Source organism: Carcharhinus amblyrhynchos, chromosome 4 (assembly GCF_965287045.1).
Source record: "Carcharhinus amblyrhynchos chromosome 4, sCarAmb.v2.hapA, whole genome shotgun sequence".
Taxonomy (NCBI): domain Eukaryota; kingdom Metazoa; phylum Chordata; class Chondrichthyes; order Carcharhiniformes; family Carcharhinidae; genus Carcharhinus; species Carcharhinus amblyrhynchos.
Window position 1 is genome coordinate 81,597,000 of NC_137327.1, and position 15,935 is coordinate 81,612,934.

The following is a 15,935-nucleotide window of genomic DNA, read 5'->3' on the forward strand; positions in this document are numbered from 1 at the left end:
TTTCAACAACCTTAACAGCTTTTAAAAATGAAATATTCATATATCTGACACATCTGAAATAAGAATGCCATTCAGCCATTAAAGCAATCAGTCAACCAGGAACGCTTGTCAGGAAGTTGAAAAAAATCCTATAACTCAAAACTATCAATAACATATTTAACTTTCTGTCTGCATAACAGTTAAAGAAAACCACATACTCTCTCTAAAGCATCATAATTACCGGATCGGCTCAGTGACCTAGATATATGGTAATACAAGCTCTGTTTTTTTGGGTGTTAAATAGATTCCAATACCTCCAACATGGGAAGTTCTGAGGCAAACTGTGAACTATAGGGCACCATTCACCCGACTGCATTCTAAGTACTCTAGCCCCAGGGGGAAAACTGAAATGTTTCACCACTGGTGTTAGTAGTGCATGTCAGGTAGGATTCACCCACCTTTAGCATTTTAAAATATGCATAATGTGAGACATGCCAGCCAACCCAGCTTTACAGAGATCGAGCTGCCCTGTTTTGATCTCAGCGCTGACAGACAAGTCCCCCTCCCACCATAATAGACATGGTGACCCCCACTGACAAGCACCCCATCCCCTCAACAGCAAGACATTCTCCCCCCACCACTGAAATGGTCACCTGATGCCCCCCCCAACCCCCCCCTCCGCCAACTAGGAGCCTCATACTACCTCACCAGAAGAGACACACTCTGGGATGTGGTCCCCTCAGGTCCCACCTTCAGCTGCTGCCAATTCGAGTGTCAGTGTTGCACTGCACCCTGGCACTTACAACCAGACCTGGTGCCTTAAAATCTGAGCAGGAGGTGGGGCGAGCCGAGAAGTAAATACCGCATCCATGTGTCCCTCTGCCGCTGCTGGGCTGCGGAGAGAGGCCCTTCAAGGGACCTGACGGTTGAGTGGGCTTGGGCTGGGAGGGAAAGGGTTTACCAAAGGACTTTCCCCTGCGATGGTGTTCTAGTGGCTGCACATGTCCGAGTTGCTCCAGAAAAAGTGATGTTCACTCTTGCGATTTCAGACACAATTCTGGATAAGATATTCATTATTGTCTCTGTCCTTCAAAAATTTTGAAGTGTCCTGGTCACTTTATTTCCATGCCCCATGGACACCTGGAAGCCTTTAAACATTCCTGAGTAGGGATTGGTCCTGGTTAATGTCATAAGATCGAAGTGCTAAATTATGTCATTAAAGTGCTTATAGAACAAATGCATCTCAAGTGCTGCCTTTATTCCTCACCACAACATTTATAAACATTCTGCCTTTAATTGACAGGTTAAATCAATTGCCTACTAACCATGAGGTTTCAGTTCCTCTTTTCTAATTGCAATATTTACAACGCACTTGAGATACATTCAATTGTGAAGAGAAGGAAAAATAAACAAAGCTCCTGGCTAGTGGGTAGTTGATCAAACTTGTCAACCAAAGCACTTCACAGAGCCAGAAACCAGATGCAGCTTTTTCAATTTCTAAGCTGTCATTGTGCAGTCGGTGGGTGTCAAATGTCATGTGTTGTGGAAATAATATTTAGCAGGGAGATCCATATTTATCTATTGCCAATGGCCACACACGCTGAAACGCAGCTTACTTCCAGCACCACCTCCTCATCTGCTGCTGTCCAGGAGGCAATGAAGGGAGGGCCACCCATATGGTTTTTTGACTTTCCTTGGTTCCTGTACTCACTCCTCCTACAACAGGAGAAGGATGAGATCTATTAATGAGGAGTGGAATGTGTTGAGGGCATGAGAGGGTAGCATTGTGGAGAGACACTATAAGGGATGGATGTGACATTGCAGTAAGACGAGGGTGACTGTCAGTGGTCAGATTAGGATGTGAGGGAGTGTTTCCGGATGATTCACCTGAGGAGTGATGTTCAGAAACAGGCTGGGTTTTGCACTTGAATGTGGAATGTTCCTCTCCTTTCCTGTCTTTTTAAGCAATGCCTCCAGGAGCAAGACACCACACTCTGCTACTGACCGCGTCTGTCACTTCCATACTTGCTATCTTCCCCCACTCTTCATGGGGAACAGAACCTCCCAGTGGACATTTACAGACTGTGATGGATGAACAGAAACCTCCTCCATTCAATCTTGGCAAGATCAAATCTATTGTCTTCAGTCCTCGCCACAAACTCCATCCCCTAAGTTACCAATTTCAGACTCTTCCTGATAACTATCCAACGCAGAATTAAGGTGATTGCCATCACGCTGTCGTATTTGACCCTAGGAGGAGATTCCAAGTTCATACTCACATCATCACATCATCACTAAGACTGCAGATTTTCACCTCTGTAATGTTGCCCAACTCCATCCCTGCCTTAGCTTGTCTTCTGCTCAAACCCTCATCCCTGAGTTTGTGGCCTCTAGGCTTGTTGACCTCCCACATTCTACCTTCAGTAAACTTGAGATCATTCACACTCGCTGTTGGTATCCTAATTCACATCAAGCCCCTCACTCCTCTGCTCACTGACATATCCTGGTTCATGGTTAAATCAGCACTTCAGTGTTAAATTCTCATTTTTGCTTTCCAATCGTTCAATGGCCCACCCCTTCTCTGCAATCTCCTCCAGCCTCACTATCAACATTTCCTTCAAATGTTTCCCATTCATGCACCAAAGAAATTTTATGATGTGCACCAACATCAAAGTGATGTGTAGATGTGTACCCCCAGTTAAAACAAAATAAATTTAAGTATAATATATATTTTTAAGAAGATACCATAGGTATGGAAGAGAAAGAGAGAATACCACCTCCAGCCACTGGCACAGTAGCAAGCTAGTTCACAAATTACCCAGATTTATTTACCATGCTGGCATTTTAACTCATGACCGCTGAGTTTTAAGTTCACTACCATATCCACTACACTAACATATGTGTGAGAGGCACTTGTTGATCTTTATATTATAGCTTGTACTTTAGTCCTTTGATATAAGAAAGGTTGAATTAGTAGCTTTGGTGCAATCTTTCGTTTCAACTTGGCAAACTCAACATTGAAAAAACAGAAGCCTGCCTGTTAAATTGATAGAAAATGTGAAAAAGACAACTTTTACTTTTCCAGCTTATTTAGTGCCTTTACTGAAAGCTGTTATGAATAGCGTGGGAAACAGGGCTTGGGAGATTAATCATGTCAGGCTTAGCTTTCGTCCATTTACTTCCTGCTGTGGGGGAGTCTACCAATTCCTTGCTTCTGGGCAAGTATGGCAGAAAACTTCATTTAACCAACAGGATGTGCGTGGCTGTAATAATTAAGTGCATGGCACTTGATGGATTGTTGTGCTGCGGCATGTGTCTTGTGGGAATTTTTGACTGATGTGTTATTTTAGTATTCTCGAGAATATCATAAATTATGAATAAAGCCCACTTTGAGCACTGGCTAAATTCATTTTGATCCTACTAGAGTCAGTTTGTGAATTTTATAGTAATATGTGCTGAAGGCATTTTTAGGGAAGGACTTTGCCATTACTTTATTCATAAAAAATGGGTGGGATTTTCTTTGACCACCCCTCCATTCCCCCCCCCCACCCATTGCAGGTTTTTCCATGGTGGGGGCAGCTGGTGGTGGGAACTTTCGGTCCTGCCGATGTCTACAGCATTTTGCGTGGTCTATCCGCCCCACCGCCAGGGACTGTCATCGGTGGGACTGGAAGATTCCGCTGGTGGGAAAGGTCAGAAAATCCAGCTCAGTGCCTAACATTAAAGAAAAACCTATTCAATACATCATACCCAACGTGAAAAATGAAATAGTTCCTTTTCTTGAAGTCTGTATATCAAAGTTTTTGATTTGAATATCCCTCAAAAGACATCAACCAAACTTATCGGACAGGCTTTTAAATGGGACAGAGTTACACGTAAATCAATATTTCATTCAATAAGCTGTGTTTTCAACAGTGTTAGAATGTAACCGGTAACCACTTTGTATTGGATTAATGTGACCATTAGTAACAAGTTGTAAAGGTCAGCTGACCCAGTAAACCATGGAACCAATTACAGAATGATGTGATGGTCAGCTGACTCACTATAAATAAGAACCTGTTTGGAATTGTGGGGTGCTTGGAGTGGCACAGGGCGAGGCCCCGAGTTTGGAGTAATGAAGTTCCTTTATTGAAGCCTTTCTTTGATTTATAAGTTGAAGTAAGTTTTGTTTTACTTTCATTATCTGCGTTTGAGAAATTCTTTCTGAAGAAGCATACAGGACTGGAATTTTTACTTTTTTAAAACATTAATGCAATAATTCGAATTTGGATGCAGCTTATCTTTTTTTCTAATTCATGAATTATTTCAAAATTCTATACATTGATATCTCAACACACAAACAAAACAAACATACAAGACTAGCACAAAGTATGCTTGTGCAATATAAATTAACATTTAATTGACAATGCCTCACATTTAAAAAGCCAAAGGATCAGATGCAGACATAAGAACTAGGGGCAGCAGTGTGCCACTAAAAATACCCAAAAATTCTGCTTCCACTGCCTTTTGAAGAAGGGAGTTCCAAAGACTCATGATCCTCTGAGAGAACAAAGTTCTCCTTATCTCTGTCTTAAATGGGTGTCTCCTTAGTTTTAAATAATCACACTTTGTTCAAAATTCTCCCACAAGAGGATACATCACAATGTTTAGCACTGCTGCCTCACAGCGCCAGGCTTTGATTCAAATTGGTTTGATTCCCAATTTGGGTCAGCGTGGAATCTACACATTTTGCCTGTGTCTGTGTGGGTTTCCTCTGGATGCTCCAATTTCCTCCCATTGTCTGAAAGACATGCTGGTTAGGTGCATTGGCATGCTAAATTCGCCCCCGTGTGCCCAAACAGGCAGAGTGTGGCGATTAAGGGATTTTCACAGTAACTTCATTGCAGTGTTAATGTAAGCCTACTTGTGACACAAATAAATAAACTTTAAAACATTCTCTCTATTTCCACCCTGTTAAAACCCTTCAGGATCAGATGTGTTTCAATCAAGTCACCTCATACTCTTCTAAACTCCACCGAATATAAGCCTAGCCTGTCCAATCTTTCCTCATAAGACAAACCTCCCATTTCAGATGATAGTCTGTTAAACCTTCTCCGAAATGATGTCAATCATTGAGATCTACTGGGACAAAGTGAATTAGAACATTCAAGCAACTCATGGAAGATAGGCTGTGATAAGGCAAAGGAGAACTCTTGGACTTCCAGAGAGGTTGGCAGGCAGCAGTGTCCATTATGAAATATGGTCAAATGAATATATTTCTGTAATTCAGTGATAACTTGTTTGCAGAACTTGTTTGCAAGTTATGATACTAGAATTTAGTCATAGAGTCATATAGCACAGAAACAGGCCCTTTAACCCACCATGTCTATGCGGGCCCTCAAATTCTAATCTATAAAAATCCTATTTATCAGCACTTGGACCATAGCATGTAATTAATACCTTGGCAAATTAAGTGCTTGTCCAGTTGCTTCTTGATTGTTGTGAGAGTACCTGCCCCCACCAACTTTTCAGGCAGCACATTCCATATTTCCACCACCTTCTGCGTGAAACAATTTTTCCTCAGATTCCCTCTTAACCACCTATTCCTCATCTTAAATCTATGCCCTCAGCCATGGGAAAGGGATTCTTATCCTATCTATATCTCCTCTCATATGTCCCCTCAGCTTCCCCTGTTCCAGGGAAATCAAACCCAGCCTATCCATTCTCTCCTCTGAGCTGAAATTTTCCATACCAGGCAACATCCTGGTGAATGACCTCTGCGCCCATTGGCTCACTGTTGCTTCCAGAATTTAGGCCGCAAACAGACTGGGACATCCAGATAAGGCCTGGGAGTTAAATCCTGAAGGCCTCTCATTCTGCCAGGATCCAGGTTGTTTGTTGTCAATCTTTGCCCCCATGCATCTGATTCCCATCCCAAGTTAAGCTGTATACGGTCTCCTGCCATTGGACTTGTTCTGGTGATCCACATTATGTAATGAATGTGGCGTCCTGACAAACTCTGTAATTAATGATGCTATTTGAAGCTACCATTACTTCTTCGTTCCTGTACTTTATGCCCGCTTTATGAAAAAAAGGCAAGAGCATTTTGAGCTTTTGTCTTTATCTACACAATTCTAAGGAATTGTGTATATGAATTATTTGGTCTCGCTATTGATTCAGATCTATGGGCAGCACAGTGGCACAGTACTTGGCACTGCTTCCTCACAGTGTCAGGACATGGAATCCCATTCCCAGTTTGGGTCACTGTGTGTGCAGAATCTGCATGTTATTGCCGTGTCTGTGTGGGTTTCCCCTGGAAGCTCCAGTTTCCTCCCACAGTCTGAAAGGCGTGCCGGCCATGCTAAATTTTCCCTCAATGTACTTGAACAGGCATTGGAGTATGGCGACGCTGGGATTTTCACAGTAACTTCATTGCAGTGTCAATATAAGTCTGCTTTGACACTAATAATTTACCTTAAACTACCTTTCAGCTTCTTTCCTTTCTTTGATTCCTATTTTTCCATCCAAAATGTACTTTATATGTTTTCCAGAACTGTTTCTTATCTATATATCTTCCTTTCTCACATTCATGTGGTTTCTTCCAACAACATTTTAATAAAAGTGATTCAAGATATTTATTTAATACCTGCATCATATCTTCTTCCTTAAACATTGTCCTTCTTTGATAAACTTTTTAAAACTTGTATACGTTTAGGAAAGCACCTTACTATTTCCTTTTATATTGTCTACGAAACATTTCTCATCTCTACTTTTACAATCTGAGACTCAGTGTGGCTTTTCACCCAGACCTAGTTTCCGATTTTGAAAACTAAAATAAAACAGAGGAAACTCATTCCTTTTCAGGTGCAGCTGGAAGATTATGCACAGTTTTCAATGTTCACTTCGACAGAGATGGATAGGTTCTTGATTGGTAAGGGGAACCATAAGTTACAGGGAGAAGGGTGGGAGAATGAGTTGAGAAACTTATCAACCATGATTGAATAGTTGGGCAGACTCAATGGGTTGAGTGGCCTAATTCTGCTCCTATGTTTTATGCCGTGTAGTTGCCGGTGTTGTATTGGGGTGGGCACAGCAAAAAGTCTCACAACACCAAGTTAAAGCCCAACAGGTTTACCTGGAATCAAGAGCTTTCAGAACACTGCTCCTTCATTCACCTGATAAAGGACCAGTGCGCCAAAAGCTTGCGATTCCGGATAAACTTGTTGGACTTTAACCTGGTGTTGTGAGACTTCTTCCTATATTTTACAGTCTTACAGTCTTCTGAAGGCTGAGCTTTGTTACTCCAATCATGTTGGAAAAAAACAACTTACAGGAGTTAAAACCCAACACCCTCAAAACTTCTAAACTTTAGCTGACTAGCATGCACTTACATGTGTACCGCCTGTGAACCAGTGGCCTGGTAAGATAAAGGATTTTATTTTCTGACAAAGACTTGTAGTTATATGTTATTCCTTACCTGTAGTGAAATGGGTGATGTCCTGAACTGTGCTGATTGGATTGTTATTTTTAAATGAGTACAGATTAAATGGAAACAGGTTGCCGTTTAAGTCTTCCCAGAGATTATAGTTTGGGGTTGTCCATCGTCCTGATATAACATCGTAATCACGATGCCCCAGATGTATGAGCTTTGTCAGGGGATCGTAAAGACCACCATGAAAACCAATGATAATTTGAAAATCAGTGTAGGAATCTTGATAAATATCTCCGTAGGGTGTGTACTTCATCTGCTTAATTAATTGCCCAGAATTACTGAACACAGCTAAGGGAGTCCCAGTGTTATCACAGGTTATGTAAAACTCTTCACCATTGCTGATCTCCATGGCTATGAGATGACCTTGAAGATCATAGTAGAGTGATGTGATTTCAGAGTTTGTATGATTGTACATATGAGTGATTCTGGTTGGGTGAATCAGATCTGCATAAAAGTACTGCAGGTGCTGGCCGGTGTTTGTCTTGCTGGCTACACGTCTTCCCAATCCATCATATCGATACAACATACTCCAACCTGCAACATTATCGTATGCCCTGCTGAGTAAGCCGTTGGAGTTGTAGTCGAATATGATATCACCCCTCTGCTTAAGGAAGCCATCTTCATCCATTTTGTACTGCACTTCTCCAAATCTGGTAATCCTATCTCGTAGGTCATACCTCAGTGGGGTGAGGTGAGCATTATTCTCGTAGCTCATCAAGTTGATGTTTCCATTTAAGTCGTAATTGTAGCGCCATTGGGGTTTGTTGTTAATTGAAACCGTTTGCAGTTGCCCATCAGCATCATATTCATAGGAGTGCTTAGTAAGATTGGTATCGGTTCCAACTCTTATTTCACACACTATCATTCGTCCCATGTTGTCATATTGAATGGTCATCCAATATGTAATGGATCTCAGGATCTCAAATTGGACCTCTCTCACTTGGCCATTGGTATTGAATCTCTTGGTGTGTGTCATAACAGTTGTGGTTATAATCTGGTTCAGGTCATAATAGATCACACTGAACTTCCCGAACTGTTCTGTCCGTCCTGACACATCATCGTGACGATAAAGATCAATGGGCAGGGGAGTTTCATTGATCATAGCCTGCATGCTCGTGATTCGGAGGTTATTATAACTGTAGTCAAAGCGAGCATTAACAAGAGTGTCGTCGCTGAACCTAAAGATTTGTCGAGCAATAAGGGGTCCAGTTTGTCGAAATCGCACCGTGCAGGTAAATCCTTCGTGTATCAGTTGGATGGTCTTAATCACACCGGCTGCCTCATCGTAAGTGAAGTTGACCTGAGTGGTATCATAAACAATCTCGGAAAACTTGGACAGTCTGGTGTATTTGTAGATCACCATGCGTCCAGACCCCAAGTACAAAGTTTGGAGCAAGCGCCCATCCTCAGTGTAATCCTGTATGACGGAGGCACTACTGTCAGGTGGATTGTAGATGTTTCTATAATATCCCACAGAACAAATGGTCTGCAAAGTATGCCGAACCATACTGGGCATGGTGATTGAGAAAAGTCTATCCGTCTGATCGTAGTCAAAAATGTACCTCCGCTGGCTGTGCAAAAGAAGTGTCACAGACTGTTGAAAAACAAAACTAAAAGTTATTAACTGGCAATTTGAGATATCCACAGAAACAAACCCAGGAACACTTTCTGAGAAGAAAAATAGAGTTGTTTTAGGTAAATTTAAATTCCAATGGTAGTGCAGGTATGAGCCAGAATAAAGCACTATGAAACACCCTTGAGAATGTGATCCAACACCACATGACTTTGACACCACGAGTTGCAAATTTAGAGTAAATCAGGTGAAAAAGTAACTCAGGGGGATACTTGCAATGAGTTTAATTGTTTCCTCGTGTTTCCTACACTGTTTAAATTTACAACTAAAAGTACGTTAGCACCCACGAACAGAGTATATCCTGGGCACTAGAATTCGAGTTTCGCCTAGGTGGTTCGAACAGGATTAATTCTCTTCTCCACCCCATTCTTGCTCTGATTTATCTGTCCTCGGACAGATCTAATGAAGGTTAACTGAAGTGTGAGGTACAGCAACTCAGCTTTCAATTTAGCACTTTACAGACTTCCAGGGCAGGATTTTCTGGCCGTGCTCACCCCAAGATGGAAAAATCCCACCCAAGGTTTATAGACTTTAGTGTGGTCCTGTCCCACCAGCTACGATGCCTGTGGTGGGCGGAACATCAAAATTCCACCCCCAGACTCAACACTGGGTTGAACAATTCCAACCAACTGAACTGTTATTTTTTCTGGCCGCAACAATTGGTGATGATTCCTACGCCAACACCCTCTAACTCATCTTTTAATGATATACTTGTCCCATTACAATCTCACTTTGCCTTGCATCATTCCTTTTTCTCAATTAATTTCTCTTATTCTGTGTCCTTTTAATACCATTCCCTTTAAGCCTTCCCTCCTCCGTCTTTTTATTGCCTCTGGATCTGAAGGAAGGTCATCAGCCTGAAACATTATTTTGTATTTCTTTTTCCACAAATGCTACCTGATCTGCTGAATATTTCCATTATTTTCTGTTTTTATTTCAGATTTCCAATATCAGGGGTACCTGGCTTTTATACTTTCGACAAAAAATATTGCCAAACACTCCGCAGGTCAGACTGCATTGACAGAGAGAAAATAATGATCTTTCATCAGGGTTGATATCTGTTAGCAATGATCAGCACTTAAGCAGTTGTTGGGACAGGCGAAAGTCTGTGATAGAATGGAGGCAGGATGATTAAAAGACAAAAGTAATGATGGTGTAAAGTAAAAGATGGTGATAAAGGTGGGGCGGCATGGTGGCACAAGGTTAGCACTGCTTCCTCACAGCGCCAGAGACCTGGGTTTGTTTCAGCCCTGGGTGACTGTGTGGAGTTTGCATGCTCTCTCCACGTTTCCTCTGTGTGCTCTTGGTTCTGCCAATGTCCAAAGATGTGCAGGTTAGGTGGATTAGCCGTGCTAAATTTCCCTTTAGTGGCCAATATGTACAGCTTAGAGGATTAATGGAGTCGGTGTGGGTTATAGGGATAGGTCTGGATAAGATGCTCTGTCAGAGGGTCAGGGCAAACTTGATGGGCCGAATGGCCTCCTTCTGCACTGCAGGGATTCTATGATAATGAGGCATAAAATAAAAACAAGATTTGCATTTCTACCGCACCCTTCATGACCACTGGATGTCAATTAAATACTTTAGAAGTGTATTATTGTGGTAATGTAGGGACTAATGTAGCAACTAATGTATGCACAGCAAGCTCCCACAAAATAGCAATGTGATAGCGGCCAGACAATTTTTTTTCATGTGACGATCTGATTCAAAGGATGGCACCTCCAACAATGCAACATTTATTGAGTACCGCACTAGAATGTCTGCTTTGAGTTTTGCACTCAAGCTCAGGGGTGGGACCTGAACCCACTACCTTCTAACTAAGTGGCAAAAAGAGCTACCAACTGAACCATAGCAGGCGAACAATAGTGGCAGAGGAAGTATTAATGGCTACAGTAGAATAACAAAGGAAAGCATGGAAATTGTGGTAAAGCTGGACAGGTTTATGAGAATATGGGACGAAGGCAGGTGGCTGGAGTTAAGATACAGACCAGTAATGATACCATTGGATGGCAAAACAGATTCAAGCCTACTCCTGTTACTATGCTCCAATATTACAAATGAACACTATTTAAAAAGAGACTGAGCAGAGGGAAGGAGGGAGGAGAAAAAACACAGACATGAGAAAAAAATGGATGAGGTGTAAAACAGGAGATGGATAAATGGCAAGTGCAGATGCAGCACTGCAGTCTGCATGGGCGTGTAGCGTGAACAATATTGTTGGGGAGGGGACTGGTAAGCAGTTTCGGGCATGTGAGAGCGACATGAGGGTGATGTGAGCAGAAGGAAGAGTGTGAGAAGCAAGGTCAGCAGGGGTGTTCTGGGGAGCGGTGAGCAGTGCAGAGGTTGGGGTGAACAGGGTTGCTGGGAGTGGGACTGGAGTGGGGGTGCGGAGTAGTGGTGAGCAGTGCTGGAGTGAACAAATCTTGGGATAGTGGTGACCAGAGCCAAGGGTGACAAGGGTGCTGAAGTCTTTTGATGCTGTTTTATTGGACTGCACTCCTCTGCAGGTTTTACACTTGCTGGGAACAGTTTTAGATACGCCAGGCTAAAAATCTGTGTATGTCCTGGGCAAACAGCCCAGGTTTAAGTGCTGACAGTTTTCAGCAGGAATAATGCTCCCCCGGAGCCATTTCTGGTGAGTTAGATATTCTGGAACAAGGTGTAAATTGATTTCCTGGAATTTCTGATTTTACGTCAGCCTTCAATTATGATGAGCTTTTCATTACTGGGACCAGAAGATATGGGCCATTGTCCCCACAGTGTGATGCCCACAACTGTGCACAGAACTCCCGATGTGGTCTAACAAATGTCTAACAAAAGCCAGAACTCCTCTCCTTTATAGCCTACCTCTTAGGATGAAATACTAACATTTCATTAGCCTTTCTGATAATCTATTGTTTAACAAAAACAAAGTGTACCGGAAAAACTCAAATTGTCTGGCAGTATTTGTGGAGAGAGGAATTGTTTGAGTCCAATATGATTCTTCTTTGGAAGAAGATTCTGATTCTAAGGTAGAGCTAAATTGGACTCAACATATTAACTCTGTTTCTCTCTCCCTCTCAGAATCTGCCAGACATGCTGAATTTGTCCAGTGCATATCCTGTTTTTATTACATATATCCAGCACCCACAGCATATAGCTTTCAATCCACTTTAATGATCTGTGTGGTCTGTTAAACCATTTTAATGATCTCATGCATCCCTAAATCTCTTTGGACCTTCTCCATCCCTGCCTTTTATTGTTCAAAAAAAATACTCAGATCTATCCTATTTTTTGGTCCAAAATGGATGACCTCCCAGTGACTGTTGTTGAAATCCACTGACTTAATCTACCAATATCTCCTTAGAATGTTATGTTTCCAACTGCACTACTTACTGTGCCACCAATCTTTGTGTCACTAGCAAACTTGGATATCTGACTCCCTATTGTGTTATCTATGCAATTAACATAGTGAACAGAAAAGACCTTAGCGCCAACCCTCTTGGTACATCACTAGATTCTTCCTTCCAGTTTGACAACATAGTCATTATCCCTACTGTCTGACTTAAACTGGCTAAGTAATCTCCTAACTAGGTCAGTGATTTGCCTTTAGCTGTGAGCTTCAGTTTTAACTCTGGGTTTGATGAAGAATCACATCCAGAACATTTAACTCCTTTGTCCCATTTCCAGAGAGCTGCTTCACCTGCTAAATATTTCTAGCTCTCTCTGTGCTAAGAATTCCCACCTGAGGGAACAGGCAACTGTCCTGCATGCTTGATTTTTCACATGCCACTCATTTATCCGCGAGATTGTGTTTATTGGTGACACTGACTAATTTGCTTCTCGATTTGTTCCTGTCTCTTTCTAACAAAATATCTTACACTTGTCTTGTGATTTCCCCATGTGACTGATAATTCATTGCCCCGTTTCACTGTATGTCATTGTACTATGAGTCCACTCCGTGACCTATCTATAATATTCCTTTATACTGTTTGACGCAGAGCAGGTCCTTTAAAAATGCTGAAATTATACCTGAATGGTGATGGAAAGTCAGTACAAATGTATACTCGAGTGGTTAAAAGGCCTCCTTGACAGGCTGGAGGGTACGAGTGACAAAGTTGATGATGGTGCAAAGCAAAAGGAGGTGAAAATGAGACAAGAAAAGAAGTAAATGATGGGCTTACAGAAAATATAAATGCTTGTGGCAGAACAGCAGAGGAGGAAGAAAGTGTGGAATATCTGGCAAAGAAAAGGTTCATATGATGCAGTAATGTGGTGGAAGAAAGGTGAATGGATCCCAAGGGTGCGGACCCACTGCCAACTCACACTTTGCCTGTCTTTCATCTTTTCAGCTATTGACACTTGCTTTGCAACTCTAGGGCTTTATATTTCCCCTTCAGGTTTCCAGCATTCAGATTTTGTTTCCTTTTGCCTTCATTACCTTTATTCTGTTAAGATGAATTGAGCTGTAGTAAATTAATCATTCCAGAATTACCAAAGCTTGCCTGCACATTATCATTGCATTTAATATAGTGTAACCTATGTAAATTAGGTGTACATATAAATCTGGTACAATTAAAAATCCATTGGTATCCTTAACAAAAATAACCGATGCATCCGTTTAGTAAAAGAAAATCTATTTTAATTAATCAAATTTGCATGCACAAATTTTGTTTCCATCGTAATACATTCCCTAAGTTTCATCTTAAGTTTTTCAATTGTTAAAGGAAAGTATATTTTAGAATTAACATAAGTTGTCCATGCTTTTTAGCATAATCATTGTGCTATTCCTATTAGCATGATGAATATAGCCTCCAGATCTTTGTGCATTTTATTCCTTTGCACTGACAGAATAAGACAAACCACAATATATTGCAACGTTCTAAACAATGTATCAGAATTCCTTATAGCAGAGAAAAAGGGAAAATATTTCTCTTGAGGCTTCATAAGAAAATGAATCGTACAGCGTGGAACTGAGCCATCAACAACATAATAAGCTCCATTTCAATCCGCTTTCGTGACTGAATTGCCTTCTTGGGTGAGGTGGCAGGAGTAATTTTTAACTCCACCTATTCAGTTGGCCTCAGCGTCCCTTGTTCCATATAAACGATGGAAACTCAGTTAAGGAGCCCATTCATGATCACTGTACAGTAAATTCCACTGACAAGTGCACAAATTTAATCACTGCTAACAGGCTGTGGCTACTTCCAGCACGGCATACCTCTTGGGAAGGATTCTGCATTGGTGTCCCCAACGTACACTAGAAAGCTGTGAAGGAGCACTATTCTGATGTTATGCAGCCCCACCAACAGCTGTGATGCCGGGGTAAATTATTTGACCACACAGATCCAGGCACTGAATTAGCTTGTCATTCTGCAAGTAACATATGCTCATCTGTAAGAGGAGCCCAGCAAAAGTAATACCTATAGGGTATAAAAATTGGATGCAAGGTACTTGTTAAGATTCTTCTGCTAATGCAAGGTGAATGCAGGTACTCTGGACTGTTTTTAGAGGTGTTGTGGTCAGTTCCTGGATTTTGCAGGGAGTATTGCTGCATCCTCAGAGGGAAGGCAAATGGATGGGAACTGCAAGCTTTCAAATTACACGATTCCCAACTCTCCAACTTTGTGACCCTCTCGTGCCTTGCCGACTGGACTCCACAGACCACGGCTCTACGTGGCAGTCATCAGGTGACATCATTGAACCCAAGACTCTAACAGTTGCTGGTGATGCCATAGAATGGGGAAAGGGACAGGGCTCGGGTCACAACATCACATTAAATTCATAGAGCTGATCTCACATGCTGCTTGAGGCACAGCTCAAAAGAAGTGCCCAGATCATTCTTGGAACAATACAGGTAATCTGTGAGAATAATCTCCTAATTGTTTAATAGATTTCATGATTTGTGTTATCTATCCCTTATAGCCAAGTCCAATTCATTGCTGTGGGCAGAAGTTTGGGAAAGGGGAAGTCCCAATGTCAAGAGCATATATGAATTCTGAGCTTATACGAATGCACGGTGGCACCACGATAACAAATTTTCGAAAGGTGGCTTCATAATTGGCCACTGCCAGGCCTACCACCCAATTAAGGATGATGGGTAGGCTGCTGATGCAACTAGCCCAATCAGAGGCCTGTCATGTTACAACTGTACAAAACTCTGGTGCGGCCGCACTTGGAGTATTGCGCACAGTTCTGGTCGCCGCATTATAAGAAAGATGTGGAGGCATTGGAAAGGGTGCAGAGGAGGTTTACCAGGATGTTGCCTGGTATGGTGGGAAGGTCTTATGAGGAAAGGCTGAGGGACTTGAGGTTATTTTCAATGGAGAGAAGAAGGTTACGAGGTGACCTGATTGAGGCATACAAGATGATCAAAGGATTGGATAGAGTGGACAGTGAGAGCCTTTTACCTCAGATGGTGATGGCTAACACAAGGGGACATAGCTTTAAATTAAGGGGTGGTAATTATAGAATGGATGTCAGAGGTAGGTTCTTTACTCAGAGGGTGGTAAGGTCGTGGAATGCCCTGCCTGCAGCAGTTGTGGACTCGCCAACTTTAAGGGCGTTCAACTGGTCAGTGGATAGGCATATGGATAACATTGGAATAGTTTAGGTTGGTGGGTCATTAGATTGGTTCCACTGGTAGGCGCAACATTGAGGGCCGAAGGGCCTGTACAGCGCTGTAATGTCTGTTCTGGAGCCTCATCAGCACCATCCAAAGAGTTAGATGCTACTGAAGCAGGTCATGACCCAGAGGATGACTCAATGTGGAGGCTCCCTCAAGAGTGTAATTTAAATAAATAAAAATTTGGGTGGCTGAGACTGGTAAGGGAAGGGAAACCCCCTCTGGATGAGTATTTGGGACCCTGGGGT

General features: G+C 42.1%; 1 protein-coding gene across 5 annotated transcripts in view; it reads right to left on the minus strand.

The window, feature by feature from the left end:
• tenm1 (teneurin transmembrane protein 1) overlaps positions 1-15,935 on the minus strand; it is a 704,577-nt gene that overhangs the window by 18,676 nt on the left and 669,966 nt on the right. For all 5 annotated transcript variants that reach the window (XM_080187425.1, XM_080187422.1, XM_080187424.1 and 2 more), the window contains one exon: positions 7,436-9,044. In XM_080187425.1, coding sequence (XP_080043551.1) covers positions 7,436-9,044 — 1,609 coding nt within the window. The remainder of the gene's footprint in view (positions 1-7,435; positions 9,045-15,935) is intronic.